This window comes from Spea bombifrons, chromosome 1 (assembly GCF_027358695.1).
Source record: "Spea bombifrons isolate aSpeBom1 chromosome 1, aSpeBom1.2.pri, whole genome shotgun sequence".
In the NCBI taxonomy this organism is placed as follows: Eukaryota; Metazoa; Chordata; class Amphibia; order Anura; family Pelobatidae; genus Spea; species Spea bombifrons.
Window position 1 is genome coordinate 23,834,856 of NC_071087.1, and position 21,183 is coordinate 23,856,038.

Consider the following 21,183-nt stretch of genomic DNA (forward strand, 5'->3'; position numbering starts at 1 on the left):
AGAATAGCAAAAACACCAATTGGCATTCTTATACGTAATCCGTTCCAAATTGCGCGACCCTCAGAGTCTGTCCCTTGACCCTGAGATTGGGGCAAAACCATGAGAGATCCCAGATATGGTACCATTGTGGGTCTGTAGTGATCCTCCAGAAGCTGGGCCCCATTCAGATGTCCTGACTCTACTAATCCGATGGCAGCCATGTCTGTGGCAGATCCAGCATATCGGATGAAATTAAGTTTCCAAGCATTTGTAACCAGGAGTGATTTTTAGGTGCCTGGACACTTGTGATGGAATTAATTATATACAAAGTAAGGAACAGAGTTCACATATTGTCTTAAACATACAGTAGAGCCAGGTAAGAGTTTGATCCATCTGTCTTATTTGCATGAGCTTATCCCAGCAGATCTATGAAGGTATTCCCATCAGTGAATACTGTTTGATACTGTTTGATGTGACTACACACAGGCCCCTTACAGTGCCACCAGTACCCTGATTACCTATTAATACCAGTAAAAGCTGCAAAGTACTACAGTGAATGGGGCACGCATACTGGTAAGGAGGGCGCTATACAGAACTGGACCTGATTTAAAGGCACCTTACGTTACTTCATTATACGAGCCGGAGGCAGGAAAAGCAAAGCAAGGTCACATGGGCGGCAGGGCCGGTTACCCGCCCCCTCCCAGTCACTGACAGCTCATGCCGTGCTCCCTCTGCCTGTGCCGCTGGTGTCTATGGGACTGGCAGCGGCACTCGGCTCCCCCGGAATCTGCATCGCTCGGCAGCTGCCCTGACCTGCGCGCCCTCCCTGACCTTCCAGCCCCGACCCCCACCGGCAGCCCCTTCTAATTAGCATTAGCCATTTGCGTTCAGCCAGCGGCGCGGCTGCCTCGCACTGCCCCGGGAGGGGAGGCTGCCTTAGGAGATGCATGTAAGGACTGGTAATGAGCTGGAGGAGGAGGGGGCACATGCCAATCCGTGCAGCGGGAGCCACCATGGTCAGAATGCTGCACACTGGCTGTGAGATACAAGACCCACACTGGCACTGACTGCAGGTAAATACACCGGAGCCGACATCTACTGAAGGCTGCTGCAGGGTTATGGGGGTAAGATGGGGTAAGAAGGGAGTAAAAGGTGGGATAAAATGGGGGTTAAGATGGGGATCACCTTAAGGTCATATATTCTCACCCACAGCCTAGTCAGGCAGATTGATTCCCCGGATAGCTGAGCCCTGACCTTGCCGGCACACCGTTCCCTATTTATAGAGGAGTTTAAGCCTCTGAAGGCAAACAGATTACATTTTCCAGACAAAATACAGATTTTCATAATGCAGGTTGGTGTTTTATGTCTGCTAACTTTTAATTGACTGCCTGCTCCTTACAGGCTCAGCGAATTTAAACTAAACAAAATGAGTATTAAATGGTCATTTTATGTAAAAATGCATACTTGTGTTAAATGGGTATATTATGTGTTAAAGCAGCAACAGATGGGGTCCAAGTACCTGGAATTCTTATACATCCAGAACTGATGTCACAAAATGATAAATTAGTCTTTATTCTTCTTCATTATTCATTAATCTTCATTCTTCTTCTTTTTATAGAATAGTTCACCTAATTTCCAAATTTCAGTAATTTCAGTCCATTAATTGTGGCAGATATGGGGTTAAAGGTATATGTAAGTGACACAAATCAGATTATTTATATATATATTATAACATTTTAAGTGTAGACATGATAAGTTTGAATGACAATAGTGTAATTGACATTTATTCACTGTCCATGGTGCTGAAGAATGAGGCTGGATTGTATGGAGTCATTGCTTGTACAGACAGTAATCACAAACTTGTTAATAGTGGTTCCCATTTCTGTAAAATGAGATAATGGGAAAATCTGAAATCCATTGATTTAGATTGACCTAAATCGTATCATTTTGATAAGGACCTCACATTTACCCCCTCTGCATGCCAAGGTAGTAGGTAGTTTCTGTTGCTCTTCATTGAAGACCTATGAAAATCAGATTATGGCCATACCTGAGAACTCCCAGGGGTTTTACCCCAATCCCAGGGTGAAGGGGCAGATTCTGAGGGTCACACAGTCTGGAACTGACCTCTTCCCTATGATCATATATAAAACTCTCAATTGCTGATTTCGCAATATGTTATAGCTGATATCCCTACTTGAATGCAGGTGACTCAATTAAGTTTATCTTTAAATAATGACAAGTTAAAGTTTCCATGTGGACCTGAAATAGAGCCATTTGGTTAACACATTTGGTGACCCACTGTGTAGAATCTTCTCTATGGGCTATTAAATGGTTAAACTTTCAAGAGTCTCAGGGCTAGAAAGTTCCCGGATATGACTATTACTATAATTAATGTTAATTAATAAAAATATATACTTTTTTGTTTAAATCTTTTTTTAATGGCCTTTAAAAATCTAAAGCAGCACCTGACATATATATTCTCTAAGAGGTGTATTCTATAGGGAAAGCAATGTATGTTTCTGATATCGTTTATACTATGCATTTTGTGTATTGATGTGCATAAAATACAGACTTATTTTTACTAAATGTACGGTATTTCATTCTTCTAGTCTTTAAAGCAAAACTTTAACCTTCAATGTCAGGGTTGCAAACCTTTATAGAATTGAAAGGATCAAGTCCAACTGTAGTGGCTTTAATATATATATATATGGAGCTCATGAATATATTTAAACATATAAACATACAAATCTTTCTCAGGCAGTCATGAAAAATGTATAACTGCACTTCTTTTACTCTCTACCAAGAAAAATACTAAGCTGTTGGGAACTCAGTATATTTTCTATTGTCGGTTGCTAATGAATCAATGTAAGCTAAAATTATCCCTTGTTTTATATATCTCTTACATTTGAAGGAAATTAAAACAATGAATGAAAAACACATAATTCCATTTGTGTTAACTACATGTATATGGTATACTGGTATGCAGAAAATCATTAGTAGATTACATGATTTACTCAATAACATCTTAATCCTCCATGGTGACCAGCCGATCTTTACTTAATAGCTGTCCATCAAAACAAGCTGAAAAGGAAAACAAAATAGATAACCTCGTTAAAACTGCGTACTTTGTCTTTGTTTACCTGCTCAAAATAAAATCTGAATTTCTTCATCAAAAGTCACAACATGGGGGCTTGTAGATAATGATAAGAAGAAAACTACAGACACGTTAATCAACTGTGTTTATTATCCGGTTTTGGTGGAACATGGAGGCACAACCTGCAGAACACCAACAACTAAAGCATGACAGGATAGATATCTCATAACACAAATACAAAAAGGACCCAGTCAGGGAGATTAAAAGCTGCCCAAACCACGGGTTAATGATGCCCTGGTGGCTATAAGTGGAACTGCAAAGAAAGCACATCAAACGTTATCTTGTAAGGGGCCAAGATCTATAAATCTAGAGAAGCTTGGGGAGCAATTGCTGGAAACAAATGACTCCCTGGCCCGGAACCATGAACCGCAAGTCACTGGCTGTATGGACAGAGTCGACAGCCATGACCATGTGGAAGGATGTGCTCCAAAAGACTGATGCTCCTAATAGTGACTACAGCCTGTACTGAAAAATCTGGTGGGATCCTTTGGCCAGCTGTGGGTGCATGACACCTTGATAATCATGCAAAGAGACATCTTCTAGGGCAGTGCTTCAAAAACTTCCTAGGTTATTTGCCAAGATGCTTCTCCTTTAGACTGTCAGATTCTTTGATAATACTGAAATGTAGTCCAGACAGTAACTTTCAGGAATACTTAGTATTGGTGGTTTGGATGTCTTAAAATGTTCATCAACAGTTTTCTTCTAAACTGTCTCATTATGTATTTATTTTTAAATCCTGCATACCCATTAATAGCAAATAGTTAAATAGTTTAGACGATATACATATGGAGGGTGTCTGCGTGTGTTCGGAATATCAGCATGATAATTAAACAGATACATCAAACACCAAGGTCATTTTCTAGAACATCGCAGTAGGGTTTGCTCTTTACTGCAAGATTAGAAGATTGAACATTTTTATTGTCAATCCATTTTAATGTTACCATTCCTTTCTAAAGAAGCTATAAATTGGCACTATTTAAATTAGCATTAAAAACCTTGCTTATCAAATACAGCTGCATATTTATAAAGAGCACATCTGGGCTTATGTTAGGGCAGTCACAATGAACACTAATTTACTTTTGGTGCTGCACCAGACCTGAATCCGGGCAGTGCCCCCCAGCCTCCCCCTCTGAGCATACCTGGGAACTCTCTGGAGACAGAAGCCCCCGGGTCACGGGAGCATGGGCCCTAACACACCTCACTCCTGACCCATTTCCCCATCCATCAGGGGGAACACCCACTGGCGTCAGCGGGACTCCCCACTAACATCAGGAGGTAGTCCCGGCTGCATCCCACATGGGGGGCTTAGGGTAGCTGGAGCCTAAAAGTTCCCAGGTATGCCTCTGAGGTCATCATTTTTACTGCATTAAAAGTGCTGGCAAATGACATCATAGCTGAGGCAGCACAGCCTCCATAGTATAAATGCGCACTCTGTAAACGGCCAATAGAGCATCAGCACACCGGGTGGTTAAATGCCGTAATTATATTAAGGAAACACAATCTACAGATAAAATAAAAAAATAAAATGGTGTGATTCCATTTTTGCACCTCTGTACCTCTGATCAGCATCATTATTTTGACTGATGATATGGGAGTAGTACACTAAATCTAATTTGCCCTCTTCTAAACTAAACATTTATGTAGTTATTTTTTTATTTGTATGTGTTTTTTTAATATATAACAGGTGTAGACTTGTAGGAGGGGACATTTTTAATCTTGATTTTTTTTTTAAATAAAATATTACCGGCTACAGCTGCTGGATCTACAGACTGATCCCTGTCTACAGGGCATGGATCTTTTTTCCCACTGTGAGAGAACGTACTGATCTGTCAGTGACTGAAGGTCAGCATTTTAAATTAATTTATTAAAACTTGTGATTTTGTTTTTTATTTTCGGAATCGGTATAACTTTTTAGGAGATATTTGGTAATAAAATAAAGGAGCAATTACTAATGAGGAAGAATAATCGTGCAGATCATGAGAACAGCATGTTAATATTGCTGCTCCTATGATACACACATGAGATGGGATTCTGATACAGGTATTGCTTTTTAATCTCAAAATAAAAGGTTTATTTTGTCTATTGAACTGCAAAATGATATATATATATATATATAGATAAAGTGACAGATCTACCTGTCATGTAGCCCGCTCTATACAGGGCTAAATATGCGCTGTCCTTCAATGTTATAACACTCCCGTTAAAGAGGCAATAGACAAGTCCGTCACAAGTCGTGTATTTCCAGTGTTGCCTTTTCCACTGCAGATAAATATGGTTATACATGGAATGGAAAATCAATGTATATATTGACTGTTTGTCTTAGTGTTATCTGGAATGTTTAAAGTCTAATTGAAACTGCTATTGATTGCTTTGAGTCTTACGCTCATACAAAGTAGTCAAGCAGGAGAAATGGCCTGGGGGGGGGGTTCGCTGTCCTCCACCTTTCTGAGAGATCCATAGAATCTATAATTTTGCTTCCTTGATTAAATAGAATTTGGATCACCCAACCCACAAATGTGTTTTCAGCAAAAACCCTACAAAATAATTTAATGCGAAAATTGTACATTTAGGATAACATCAAAGTGACATGGGATCGTTGGCAATTTAAGCCACCAGACGCATTTCAAGGTCCGTATAAGTAAATCTGTTAAAGGAATCGGCAGATGAAAAAGCAGGCAAAGTTTTATGGTTGGAGTTGTTGGTTAGCTGTGACTCCAACCTGAAAAGAGAAAGGTATTCCAGTGAGGGGGGAAAAATCTGGAATTTCAGGAAAATTCGAATTTATCCAAGAATTCATCAAAATGCGCTTGAAATCTTAAAAGATGTATTTCCCATCTTGGGACAAGATTTGCGTTAACATAATAGATATTTTCTGTTGCCTCTTAAAGCTGATCAATGTAATTACCAATATCTTGAAATATTTAAAGTAAATGGTCTATTATTTTCAGGTTATTCTTTATTGAGGTTGAGGCTGATTAACATCCAATTCCCTGGGTTTCTGTAATTCAACTTGGTACCCGACATTTTGTATCACATTGACGCTCATGGACGCGGGTATGTGCTTTAGAGTCCTCTTCTCTTTAATGGTCCTTAATACTAACACATACATAACATATACAATACATACTTGTTTTATTGTATACATAACATACAATACCAAGTACTAACATGCAAACTCACTTTGACACCATGCACTAACACACACTCACACACCCATGTTAACACCATACTGTATATTTGCCCACACATTTCTTTTTTTAAAAAGTATTTTTTTATTTCATATTTTTAACTTGATCCTAAGGGGTTTATTTTTTTTTTAATATTTACTTTTTAGTTTATATTATGTTGTTAGTGTTGTGAGGGTTTGTTAGTAGGGTATTAATTATATATGGTTAGTGTTAGTTTAAGGTTAGATGGAGGCTAAAAATAAATCATTTAAATGAAATTCTAATTTTTTGAAAAAACTTGGGTAGTTTCCAAATAAGGACAAGTTAATGAGTATCTTTTTATTATTTTATACTAGTTGTGTATAGTCTATATACATGTCACTTTTTTAAAATTTTACTCCTAAAAATGGCTTACATATATGAATATGGTTTTACCAAAATGCCCTACTTGTCCTGAAAAAAATATAAAAATATAATTTGCTGGGCACACTACATTAGAAATAATGGTTGAAGAAAGACATAGCAAAAATTGGTTCTGGACCTTTAAGGGTTAAATAAAAAACAGTATATAACGTCTATTTACTTTCAAAAAAGGAATGTGAATTTTTGTTGTTGTATAAGAATGATTGCCTCGATGTGTACGTCACCAGTGGAAAATAGTTAAATTTTACAATTTTCTAAATTATATCTTGTTTTTTTTTATGTTCCCATCTATGTTGGGATTAAATCACTCTGAAATAAAGTGCTCCATCAATCTAAAAATAAAAGTTGCAGCCTATCTGTAATTCTCGTTGTATAAAAAGCCACAGGGCAATATATAACAGGAATCTAAATTAAGACTGTGACTTGTCTTTAAGTTATCACTTCCTTGTACAGCTAGAATGAAATAAACAACATCTGTCACAAGCGATGTCATTCCTTGGATTGGGATGAATTTGGTTTAAAGGGCAAAAGAGAAATCACTCATGATAAAAAAAAAAACCTTGTAAGGAAGAAAATACTTTCTTGTTTTCATCTGGAGAAGATCGCTTTGAGGTCCCAAATGCTTACATTGCATCTTCTTTCTATGTTGGCCCAATATCACCTTGTACTTAAGACTCTCTCTACACTTGAACCGAAAAATAACCATTAATAGATTTGTCATTGGCTTGGTCGGCACAAGGCAAAGCATGAAGGATAGATATAGCCAGAGTGATGGTTATGTGGTAATTTATAAATATTTAAATCTCTTCCAATCTCCCAGCTCAGTTAATATGTCTCATGGTTAATACATTAGGCCATTGTACATTATGATGAGTTTATCCCAATGAGATTCACCTGCTATAATCCAGCTCCCAACATTAACCCTTCCTGTAGGAAAAACTAAGCATAGTGAACTTGTTCAGTTTATCTGTAAACTCCCAGTTAAGTGCATACTCCTATCAGAGGTGAGTACCTCTGCTACATGGAATTATGTATATGGACTGTAGTAATGATATGCTTTGTATTTGTGATGTATGTTGGTATTGATAATGTTTTATTTGTCATTGGGTTGTATGAATTGATATCATATGTAATCTCCAGGCTTGTGAAGATCACTATGAAATACACTGATAATATGTAACCAAAGCAAGGAGGATTAATGACATTATGTTTGCCATCTAGAGCAATGTATCCAGGACTTTAGGGGTTTTCTTGGTATTGCAAGGGTCTTAGAATGGGGTTAAGAAACAACATTATTCCTCCAGCCTTGCAGTCTCCATTCCAGTTCATCCCAAAGGTATTCGATGGGGTTGAAGTCTGGGCTCTGCGTGGGCAAGCTAAGTTCTTCCACACCAAACTCATGCAACTATGTCTTTATGGACCTTGCTTTGCACACAGGGGTACAGTCATGTCCCCTTCAGCATACCAAAGCATGTTGGACAATATGATGCTTCCAACTTTGTGGGAAGAGTTTGAGCATGACTTTGTCCCAGTGCACAGAGAAAGGTCCATAAAGACATGGCTGCATGAGTTTGGTGTGGAAGAACATGACTGGCACCAAATTCTCAGTACAATCTAAAGGTGGCATATCCCATCCTAGCAGGTACCAATGTGTGTGTGTGAATATGAATGTTTAATTGTTTTTGTATGTGTGAGCATGGATGTGTAATTGTGTGTATATGTGAGCATGGGTGTGTAATTGTGTATATGTGTGAGCATGGATGTGTAATTGTGTGTATGTGTGAGCATGGGTGTGTAATTGTGTGTATGTGTGAGCATGGGTGTGTAATTGTGTATATGTGTGAGTGTGGATGTCTAATTGTGTGTGAGCATGGATGTGTAATTGTGTGTGTGTGAGCATGGATGTGTACTTTTGTATGTGTGAGCATGGATGTGTACCTGTGTGTGTGTGTGTGTGTGTGTGTGTGAGCATAGTAGTGTTAGTGGAGTGAGATGGAGTGTGTGTTAGTGAATATGAGTAAGTGTGTGTAATTTGTGTGTTTGCATATGTTTTATGTTGGAAGGAGGGGCAAAGAAGGCACAGACTAGCTGTTGAAGTCAGAGGGGGGTGAATTTTCACATCAAGGCTTGGTGATTTCTAGTTACGCCCCTGTATGTCACCTTTTTGTCGCACAAATACAGTTATCCTTTATTCCCTTTTTATAGCTCATTTTGTTGACCTGGAAAATATTGACACAAGAGTGGCTACTGCTACAGCAGACTCATGGAACAGATCAATTTGTATACTTCAACTAATACCAATGCTGTTAGTAAAATTAGATTTGAAAGGGAAGTTCAAACATGTGCAATCTACCAATATAACATACATTGGTTTATCATTTTTATATAGTCATGTCAAGAGCAGTAAGCATGTCATTAACATTTTAAGAGGTTCTAAGACAGTCTATATTCATTTAAATAATTTCCCTTTTATCTTGCAGCATGGACCAGGAAGCTACAGAGCTGGAGAAGCGGCATGTTCATAGTGTATACGAAAACACAGCGCCTTACTTTAATGAAGTCCAAAGTAAGGCTTGGCCCAAGGTCCGTCAGTTCCTTCTGGAGCAAAAGCCTGGCAGTTTTATAGTGGATATAGGTAATATATTCCAACTTTACAGAATCTAAATGGACTGTCCATTTACCTCAAATAAATGTGTATGGCATTTCTCATCCCCTGGAATCCAAAGTGTTGAAAGAGTTACAGGTAAAAACAGATAAAATCCCTAAATCTATGGAAACGACGACTGTTGCTTTAGCATTAATCTTTTGTCAGTGTCCAATTTTATATTTGTAGAATTAACTGACATATCAGTGATTTACATGCCCACCACAAGGTGGCAGTAAAGAGTAAAACGAAAAGCTGAAATCCAGACCCAAGTTTTGCAGTCAAATTCCAAACTTTTGTTGGTGGATGTAATGTTGTAGATGAGATCACAAGTGAATGTGTAAAAGAGTGCTTTCTCACCACCTCTAATCATGTCCTCAGGCTTCAAGGAGAGGTATTAGAAATGTAAAGGGAGACTTGCATCTTTTACATGTTGAAATTCTAAATACAGACCCACCTGTGCCATCTTGCCCCAAATAGCCTACCTGTGCCATTGTTGCCCCCAAACACCCTACCTGTGCCATCTATCCTAGCCCCCACCTACAACTCTACATCCATGCTACCACAAACTTATACATACATACAGAAACACACACTCATTCACACATACTCAATTATTCACTAGTTCAAACATACTCATTGATACTGTGTGGTTCTTATCTTATTGTACATAGTGTGTCAGCATAGAAAAGGTTTAACCCCCTTGGTGAGGTCTATTGCTTGACCGCGCATGTACGGTATGTTAAAGTGGTTCAATTTTAGTTTAGTTCAGATTTAATGGAGGTTAGATGGAGGATCTGATGATTTGAAGTGTGTAAGCAGAAATGTATCATTTCTCATGCTCGTCCTCAGAGCCGGCCTTAGGTGTTCTGGCGCCCTGTGCGGACTACTCCTCTGGCGCCCCCCCATCCCAAAAAAAGAAAGGAATAAAAACTTGTAACAAAACCCCAATCACTATATACTACGCCAAACATTGATGTGGTGTAGGCCTACCACTTCATTGTCTGGCTTAGTAGTAGGGATGCACCGAAACAAATTCTGGACTGAAACCGAAAGTGCAGCATTTACCTGTCCGAAACCGAATATGACCCCCCCCACACCATTAAGAAATCTAACACTTTTATTTAAAGTAAGTAACACACCAAAATAGGACAAAACAATTAAATAACAATATTATATATATATATATATATATATATATATGATTAACAGCAATCACATTCCTATCATGCCCAGGCATACCCAGATTCCAGGATGTACTCGCAGACTTGGCATGATAGGAGTATGATTGCCCACTCTACCCCTTCTGACTCCCTTCTGCCCTATCTACCCCTTCTCACTCCTTTCTCCCTATCTACCCCCTTTCCCCTGCCTCACTCCCTTCTCCCTATTTACCCCCTCCTAACTATCTACCCTTTCCCTCTTTGAAGTTCACTTACCTTTCAGGAGTCCTGCGGTGGGGGTGCAAGGCCTCTGCCTCCCAGCTCTGCCACTGTATGGAACAGTATAGAGTGATGGGAGTTATGATGTACTTTTAGAGCATAATTAGATCATGAAAAAGACATTGGAAATGGTACAGCATAACACCCATCACTCTCACACACTTACCAATCCACACATATACTAATCCACACATATACCAATCCACACACATACACCAATCCACACGTATACCAATCCACACACATACCAATCCACATGTATACCAATCCACACGTATACCAACCCACACGGATACCAATCCACACGTATACCAATCCACACACATACTAATCCACACGTATACCAATCCACACGTACACTAATCCACACATATACCAATCCACACATATACAAATCCACACATATACCAATCCACACATATATACCAATTCACACACATATACCAATCCACACATATATACCAATCCACACATATACACCAATCCACACATACACCAATCCACACATACACCAATCCACACATATACACCAATCCACACATACACCAATCCACACATATACTCATGTACACATATATCAATCCACACATACTAATCCACACATACCAATCCACTCTCACTGAATGCTTTCCTACCTTTCCTCTTTTCTCCTTACAGCTTCTTTTCCTCCTCTTCGCTCCTCTTCTTCAGTTCTTCTGTCCTCTCTGTCTTCTTCCGGGTCAGAGGGCACGGACAGCGGTGGGCGCGGCTTCAGTGCTGTGCGCCGGGATCTGACAACAAACCCCGGCGCACAGCAGCTGTTGCCGCACGGATCACAAGGGAGCGGTATCGGAGGTCTTTAACAGACCTCCGGCTCCCTTGAGCGATTTTAAGCCGGGTTCAAGGGAGATCCTTGAACCGGCTTAAAATCACTCAAGGGAGCCGGAGGTCTGTTAAAGACCTCCGATACCGCTCCCTTGCGAGTCTGCTCCTCCAGCGGCGGACATTACTGTCCGTCTCTGGAGGGGTGCCGGATGCCCCCCTGATGAGCGGCACCCGGTGCGGACCGCCCCCCGCTAGGTACGCTACTGGCGGCAGCGGACCCCGCGGCGGCTGCGGACCCCGCGGCAGTGCCCCCTGGAGTGTGGCGCCCTGTGCGGTCGCACAGGTCGCACGCCCCAAAGGCCGGCCCTGCTCGTCCTCATTGAAATGCTGTAAGTGATGGGTTTTCTATGGTTTCAATGTAACGTTTTTGGTGTGGCCGTACCGTAGAATGTATGATCATGATAAAGTCAGGTTATTCAATCACTTACTGTGTTTTTGTGACAACATCGAGTCCAATTAAGGGTTAGTCAGGTCATTGAATCAAGCCCATTATTTCTACAGGATGTCTTTTGGGCAAATATTTGCAATAATATGAGAGATTCATTCATGAAAGAAATGATAGTAATGAATAATGATTGTGTTAGCTTTATTACTGTTAACAAGTCTGTATTTTTGTTAGTTGATTGTGCTAATTAAAAAGATTTAATTTTACATTTTATTAAAAATGCTTCATTGCGTTAAATCTCCATATTCCCCCCCGAGCCATTGAAACACATATTAGTTGGTTAGATTCAAATGGCTGCATTCTGATGGATACTCATCAGATTTGAATTTGTATACAAAAATAATTGTAGATAATAAATCACTTTAAATGCTCTGACTGTTTTCTGTACAAATTGTACATGTTTTATAGATTGAAAATGGTTAGTGGTGCATTTAGTGCATGTATTGAATATAAATGAATCACTGTATATTTTCAAGGGAATTTCCAAAACGTATACAATAATGTTTTGTATAGTTAGGCCTACATTAACGGTTTACATTTTTAAACCGATGTAATTAAAATGTAGAGTGGCGTTCAAACGTTTGAGGTCACTTAGCTGTTTTAATGGAAAACAAGAAAAACTCCTAGCTGTAACATAATTGCAGAAGGATTTTCTAATGACCAATTAGCCTTTTAAACTTAAACTTGAATTAGCAAACACAACGTGCCATTGGAACACAGGAATGATGGGAGTGATAAAGGGCCTCTGTACGCCTATGAAAAGATTCCAATATATTGTTACAATAGTCATTTACACCATTAACAATGTCTGCACTGTAATTCTGATCAATTTCATGTTATTTTAATGGACAAAATTTGCTTTCCTTTCAAAAACAAGGACATTTCTAATTGACCCCAATCCTTTGAATGATAGCGTACATAGCTAGTTTCTCTTATTTCCCTACTGTGCAGTACATATGTGAAAGCTGAAATATTGATATAAATGTGTGCATTTTATTTTTATGTGAAACTAAAACTGAATGACTTTACTTACAGGCTGTGGCACTGGCAAATATCTTAGTGTGAACAGTGAAATATACAACTTAGGCTGCGATTACTGCGAGCCTCTAGTGGAAATTGCAAGGAATAACAAGCTGGAGGTCATGGTTTGCGATAACTTGAATCTTCCATTTAGAGAAAAATGTTTTGATGCAGTCATCTCCATTGGAGGTAAGGAATAATAATGAATAATAAATGCATAAAACAAAGGAAAAATTCTGAATCATAAATATTGGGGATTCTATCATATCACGTGGCCATATATTGCTTAGCTCACTACAACGTCAAAGTACACAAGGTTTGGCGAGTTCTAGCTAATTTTTCATGGCTTCATTGCTTACCAAGAAGCTGACTCCTTGTTCTTCTTTATGCTGCAGATAGTTCTTAATGAACCTGATGAGTTCCTATAAATGTGTGCAAGTGTAGCTAAAAAAATAGATACTGTTTTGAAGGCAAAGATTGCTCACAACAAATATTGATTTGATTTTTATTCTGTTCATTCAATTTGTATTTTGTTAAATGATAAAAATATACTAATAACATGTCTATTTCTGAAAGCATTCTTACTTTACATCATTTTTGTTCACATTTTGGTTAAAACTTTTGCACAGTGCTGTGCATATATATATATATATATATATATATATATATATATATATGTATATAATTGATGCTTTCATTTTACTTTATGTTTCAACTATCGTAAATGTAAGTCCGAATAAACAAGGACATCAAATGCCCACACCAACAGCAAATGCATATTTTAGCACTTAGTAAGTACTTTAATATGCATTTTTTTTTACCTTAAAAGGCCACTTATTTGCTTAAGACATCAGAGCTACAGCGTATCACCCCTCTGCTGTTTGCGATTTACATGAGCTTTGGCTGCTTGAAGTAGTTAATCACTGGCAGGAAAATGCTCCCATGAGCACTGCCTGATGGAACATATTTGTGGCAAGCAAATAGCTGATGAACAGGGAATATAAATTAATCTGAAGCCTTGAGTATAATTTTAATATATATATATATATATATATATATATATATATATATATATACAATTTTTATGTCGTCTCTGAATTTTAGTGGTTTGAGTTGCTTTTCTATGCATGACGGGGAAAAAAGTTAAATTTAGCCGCTTCGCGTCTTAAACTGGGCCAGTTTTAAATAGCAACCCAGCAATAAAAACTCTGCTTACTCTTTTCCTAGTGATTCATCATTTTTCCACTAAGCAAAGAAGAATCCGAGCAATAAAAGAGATGGCAAGGATTTTACTTCCAGGAGGTCAGATTATGCTGTATGTTTGGGCAATGGAACAAAAGAGCCGCAGGTTTGAGAAGCAAGATGTGTTTGTACCCTGGAACAAAGCATTGCTGTCTCGACAGCCCTCTGAAACCAACCAGTCTGAAGGTAAAATGAACATTACTTCAAATTCTAAACTGCAGGAAGTAGCCTCAGAGCAAACAAAAGAATCTGAAACCATTAGCATAAATAAGTACGGGCAGACGCTTGATTTCGAGCAGTCGCACACCACAAACAATGGTATGCCAGCTGAAACCTGCTGCCTGAGGTTTCATACCGAAGATAACAGACTCTATAGTGCCATAGGACGATCCCTGCGTTCATGGTTTTTCTCTCGTTCTCTCGATGAATCCACCTTGAGAAGACACATTGACAAAATGAGGTCCCTCAGTCCTTCCAGGGGATGGGCAAACAACACCATATTAGTCCAACCTTCACGGCATTGTAGCCTCGACCTTGGTCACCAGAGACTTTTTTTAAAAGAACGTAGTATGGATGATGATGATGTTTTTATTGAAAATAATTCACACAGAAAAGCTCAGTGGTTAATAGACTTAAATTCTATGCAACAGAAAAATGGACGGCTATGTGGGCTCCTGAAGAATAATGGCGAACAGACTTCCTACCCGACACATGCTGAGTGCTCTACTTGTACATGTACCAATGAAAAGAATAAGCATATGCAGAGTAATGTTTTGAAGAGAACATCAACAACAGAATCAAATGATTCTATTTTAGATGAAACTGTCTCAGTTGGTGATCAAGAAACCAACATTATGGACTCAAAAGCATACATGCGATATTACCATGTGTTTCGCGAAGGAGAACTCTGTCATCTTATAGAAATGGATGTACCAGAACTTCGTGTTATAAGTTCATGCTTTGACCATGGAAATTGGTGCATTATCGCAGAAAAGAAATAGCATTTTTGAATCTTAATTTTAACTTATTTTTTAAGTGTAGTAATTGGAGGGTTTGAATGTATTGTGAAGTCTTGGTAGTCTGAAGTTGTTTTTGTTTTATTGAGAAACATAAATATAACTTGATTTTTATTTTAAGGGTATTTTTCTGTATTAATTGATACAGAGCATTGTCTCACTCATTATACTCACACAGAGAAAGGAAAGAGAGAGCATTTCCATTATTATCTTTAGTTGACATAGCACCACCAGAATGATACCCCTCTAATAAAACCTAAGGAAGACACCTTCATATTCTTCATTGCATGACCTCCCTAGTCATGCATGCCTTTGAGGGAGCTACTCCATGTCTCCCCACTTTCTATGGGGCTGTCTCCAGAGCCCATTGAAGTAAAAGCACAAGTAAAGAAGCATGTGGTTCCTCCTTAGGTGCAATAATGATATAGGAACTTAATGCAAAGAGCACCTAACTCTGAACCATGCTATCTATAGGTTCTTAAGAGGGACAGGGGTATTTTTGTAGACGTACACACCCAGAACACCCATAGCTACTTCTTAGTATATAAGCTCCGCATATACCATGATAATGTATACTGGTTGTATACCTAGTGTTCTTCACTTATTTTTAACTATAGCATTTTTACTCCTTGAGTATCATTTTCCCATCTATTATGTAAATAGTAGATATTATTTCAATTTGTTGTGTGCCAAAGAGGCCAAGCTATGCATTCTTCTCCCTCAGCAGCACTCAATGGTTTAAGGTAGTTCTTTTTTGGAACTTCATACACTTGAAGCAATATTCTCTTCCAACCAAAGATGCTGTATGGTACTTTCATTAAAAAATATCAGGACATACTAAAGGATCACAATATATGTTGGAGGAAGGTAGAGAGAGGGCAAGTTGTGGAAACATTAAGTTAAATACAGGTATTCAACACAGCACAAGAAAGGAGGAGAAATGTTAGGACAAGAGGTCATAGTCTAAAAGGAGATGGTGGTAGATAAGTAGAAAACACTTCTAGCAGAACTGGTAGAGGTTAATACAGTGAGGGAATCTGAACATGCATAGGACAGGTATAAGGCTATCTTGAACATACGACAAGACCAAGGACTGGTTTGTGATTGTGCTGAACTGTTCTTATCTATGTTTCCATGATGATGGCCTATCCTCAGTACACAGCAGTGCTGTAAACAATTGCACAATATGACTAGATTTGGAAATAAATGATTTTCGTTTTTTGGTACCATTTCCATGCCAGACAGGTTATCAGTGAGTTGTACAACCCTATGTCTCAGAAAGTGGCTCGCCACTGGAGGAAACTGACATTTAACTATTTGTGAAGGTACTGCATGTTCAAAAATAAACAATGCAACTCTATAGGCTCATTTACTTTATGTTTATGAATTTATTTAAAGGTGCTGTCCCATATACACATGCTGAGCAAAGAAATACAAGCAGATCTGTGATACGAATTCCTTGTTAATCATTTGTAAACAACATTGATGTTGCTTCAGTCTTAGCAAGTAGTTTCTAGAGCCTTCTGTTTGTGTCACATGAAGTGGTGAATTCTGGCCTAGGACAACTAGGCCTAAGCCTAGGGTGGTAGATCCAGATTGGCTTCAGCCCCTCTTTTGCACAACAAGGGGTTAACTGTCCTCTTGGGCATCAGGCTCCCTGTAGCACCAACAGGGTTAGACTGGGGATAACCAAGCGGCCCTGATTTATTTAGGCCAGCAGATGCCAAATGACATATGTGCCATTACCACTCGTCCTCAAAAGGTAGAGTTCCTAGATCTAATGTCATATCCTGAATGGTGGTATGAAGAGAATGGTTTGTGGCATTGCCTTGGCTTCGGCCTAGAGTAGAGCCAAAGGTGAATTTATGACTATTGTCTCCATTTAAACATTCCTTGAGGAAATGTGAATAGGGACCAATTTATTTTAAAGACCCATGCAGGTCAGGGATTCATTCAATAGTATGCTGTATATCATTATAAAAATGTTATATCAAGTAGAGTAGATCAGTGACATATTCTAGCCTAGGCTCACTAGGCCTAGACCCAGGCCAGCAGCCCCCCTGCTGAGAGTTTTTGGGCGATCGGGCACCCCAGTATCGTGCTGCCCAATGGGCGGGTTACAGGGGAGATCTTTGATCTTGTCAACCGGCCCATTTACACTATGGATGTTGTGTTAACTCAGCACAGCCCCCATAGTCCGCATTAGAAGGCGCTGCACACCTTTAAGACATGGAGAGCAGGGATATGACATCATATTCAGGCCCTCTGTGTCTTAAAGGCATTGCGGGCTGGCAGTGCAGGCTCTGATGAGGAAGGGGGTAGCTGGAGGCGTAAATGCTGTGCTGGAGTAGATGGAGAAGCATCTTTAAAAGCAATACTTATGTTTAAATTAAACATAGACATTTGATGTTATGTGTGTAGGAACAGAAGAAATAGACTAAAGAACGTATGTACATAACAGAAACTGTATGAAAGTGATATAGAAAGGTGTTACACTCAAAGTAATGCTTTGTGTTGCCAATAAGTTCATTAATAAAGCTAATAGGAATCAGGGTTGAAAATTTCCAAAATAATTTTACTTAATGAATGATTCTAGTCTAGTGTAATCTTGCATTACCGTATATACTGCCAAATTCTATTATGCTTTATTTGTAGAGCATCACCATTAAACATTAAAAATGACAATACACAAAATTAAAAACAACAGTAACACTTTAAGACTTGCTGGTACAGATGTAGAAGAGGGTCCTGTTCTATAAAATATGTATTATATATTGTTATGTTTACATCTAAATGTAAAATATTTGTAAAGAAAACAAAAAAAATCTAATGCTATACATTGGTTAAAATCTTTGCTACTTTACAACAATTAGAATCGGAGATCACAAGTTTATGCGATGTAGTAAATGAATCAGAGAAGGAGCAAATAGATTTAAACCTGGCAGACATGAACCACTGGCAGCTTCCCGCTTTCCTATTCAGGGATCAACTCTTATATTCCATTTTGTAAAAGCTTTCTTAATTCATTGTAATTTGCAGTGAATAAATGGAACTATTTTTAGTTTTTTTCACTAAGCATCTGTGAAAATATTCCTCCCGCACAACATTAGGTGTATAAGTGGTGACTTTACGATAAACAAAATGCTATTTATATTTTCTTCCTTATTTTCTCAACTCATGATAATGCCAATTACGAGGTAGCATGCCTTTTTCTCTTGGAAACTGCAGGTCATCCGTGTTATAGCTCATATCATCTATTTTAAGTTTGTGTTGGTGGATCAAGACAGCTCATGTGTATTATTCAAGGGACCAGAGGGTTTTCTGTGAGCATGAGTCATTTATTTATTCTACTCTTCGATTCATCTTAAGGTTGGCTCACTGTTTAATAGTGAATGCAATGGATACAGTCGTAGCTGCTGTCAGTAGGTGAAAATGCCAGAATATGTAGCATTATTTGTATCATAGTTTTTATATCATCATTTGTGTAGTTTATTAACACAATGTTGCATAAACCTTGAGCCTTGCTGGAGGCTCCCATGACAAAATGAAAATGAATGGGTGCTGTGAGCTTCTAAAAACCATAGGAAAATCAGAATCACTAATGGTAATGTGAAAGTTCGACAAACCTTACTAGGGTTGCTCATCCTGCAGGGGAGGGTTGGCAACATTTAGCCAAAGGGTACATCCAGCCAAAAGCCCCATTAATAAACCGGAACAGAGCATCTGGTAGTACACAACATGCTCCATTTACCAAAATAATATTTACCGAAAACCCATAAATGGTGGAGAAAAATGTCATCATTGAAAGTCATCATGGGAAATTGCCTTTTAAACCCTCCTTACTCTAGACATGCTGATGACTATATGCAGAACTGATAGAAGGCTCTAAGAAAAGATGGAGGCTTGAAATCTTTAAATCAGATAAGCCCAGGGGGGCTGGTCACTGGTACTGGACCTTCATAATGTATTGTGAAGTCAAGGAGTTGAAACTACAGGTCCCTTGCACATTTTCATGTAACCTCGCTCTTTAGTAAATAAACCCCACAGTTCCCATAGGGAGTGAGAAAACCTCCAGCTGTAATATATATTTGTGACAATAAATGTTGTTGTCTACTAAGGCATAACAGCATTTTCAATTTCCATTGGTAATACAGTATACTGTATCTCGGGGATGGTTTATCATGCATTTTGTTGTGTTATCGAGACCCTTTTTTGTCCGACGTGTAGATTTCCACGATAAGAATGACAGGTTGTTTGTTAGGCCAGCTTGTTTTACTGGAAAGGTGATTTTCACAAAGTGATGAAAGGCGTGAGGCGGTGAGAGGGTGCTGAGTTGTGTGGTTGGCAATTCAAGAAATCATGTGTGGTGCAGGAGATGTCTTGTGAGTTGAGTGCAAAGAGGTGATGAGTGGAGAAGTATTATAGTAGAATGGCCTGTCAGTAGGATGTCATCTAGGAAGAGGCTTCACTATGGTTGAAATATGATGACAAAGAGGATAAAAACCTTGACATTGTCTTTTGCCAGTAAGGAATTTTATTTGGAGATTGATCATATATGACATAATACTCTGATGGATTTGAAGGTAGACAACAGTTTAAATCTAAAGAAGATAAAATAGAACAATTTGGGTGATGTTAATAAAGAGGAATTCCAATCCAAAATTCTAAATGTGAAACAGTAACATTCTACTTGTCTCTCTGGGGATTACTAATTCTAACTTTGTTAATTACTTGAGCCAATTGTCTAGACCAATCAGAGGCCAGCTGCATCTACATTTTCTGCCTTTCCATGCTTGCCTGCACCCCTTTATTCATTTTCATTCTAAAAATGTAGATGCCGCAGGTTTATCAAAAAGAGCCAACGCACACTCAAGCCCAAATCATTACGGTATGTAATATTGTTCTATATAACCAAACACCAACAATAGCCTAGAAATGTAAATCTATTAAGTTTCATATCCCCCCCTTGGTTTTTGCACTCCAAAGACTAGTATTTGCTTCTATTATCATTTTTTTAATTCCTTTACCCTTCTAGCTTTTGCAGGATACGCATTGTATTATTATCCATAACAATTAGCCTTATCTTGGGATTTTTTTTTTATCTTAAAATGACATCTTAATGACATTTAGACATCTTAAGTTGGACATATAAAAACATATATATAAAACTTGCGGTATAAAACATAATATATAAAAACTTACTGAAAAATACTGCAGTGGGGCTTACATGCTCATATACTTATTTTTCACCCTTTCTGATTTTGAGTGAGAATCAGTAACAAATGAATTTCTAGAACCAGACAGGCAGCAATCAGTAATGAATCTTGTCTGGGTGGTGAGTTATATCATCCTTGATGAAACATATAGCTTTGGGCTTTTACTCACATGGAAAAATTCTGTTGTTTTGAATACAGGGGTACTTCCTAATAAGTCTGTCTTTTTAAAGGCAAAATGTACCCTTCACATCTCCATTTCACAGTTTATTAGGGTGAAAAGAACCTGTACTAGTTGATTCATAAGGCAAACTATGATTACTTAATTTTGTACTTCACAATTTGACCTTTTTTGACCCCAAAGTTAAATATGATTTTTTAATATGGAGTGGTCAGGTAACAGAGGTGCCAGAGTGGTCATGGAATCCCATGATAGTAGGACGGCAGAATCGTGACACATGGACAGTGCATGCTGCAGTGAAGACAGGGCTCCACACGAGGAAAGAGGAAGGAGGAGGAAGATCCGAGCAAGCTGCAGTGATGATGGCATAATGTATGTGTGAATGTGTGTATG

At 38.5% G+C, this 21,183-nt stretch overlaps 1 protein-coding gene across 1 annotated transcript; it reads left to right on the forward strand.

Moving 5' to 3' along the window:
- Positions 1-814: 814 nt before the first annotated feature.
- TRMT9B (tRNA methyltransferase 9B (putative)) lies at positions 815-16,368 on the forward strand. Its single transcript, XM_053458714.1, has 4 exons — positions 815-1,052; positions 9,204-9,358; positions 13,154-13,327; positions 14,366-16,368. The coding sequence occupies exons 2-4, from the start codon at positions 9,205-9,207 to the stop codon at positions 15,379-15,381; spliced, it is 1,344 nt and encodes a 447-aa protein (XP_053314689.1). The 5' UTR covers positions 815-1,052; position 9,204; the 3' UTR covers positions 15,382-16,368.
- Positions 16,369-21,183: the final 4,815 nt, after the last annotated feature.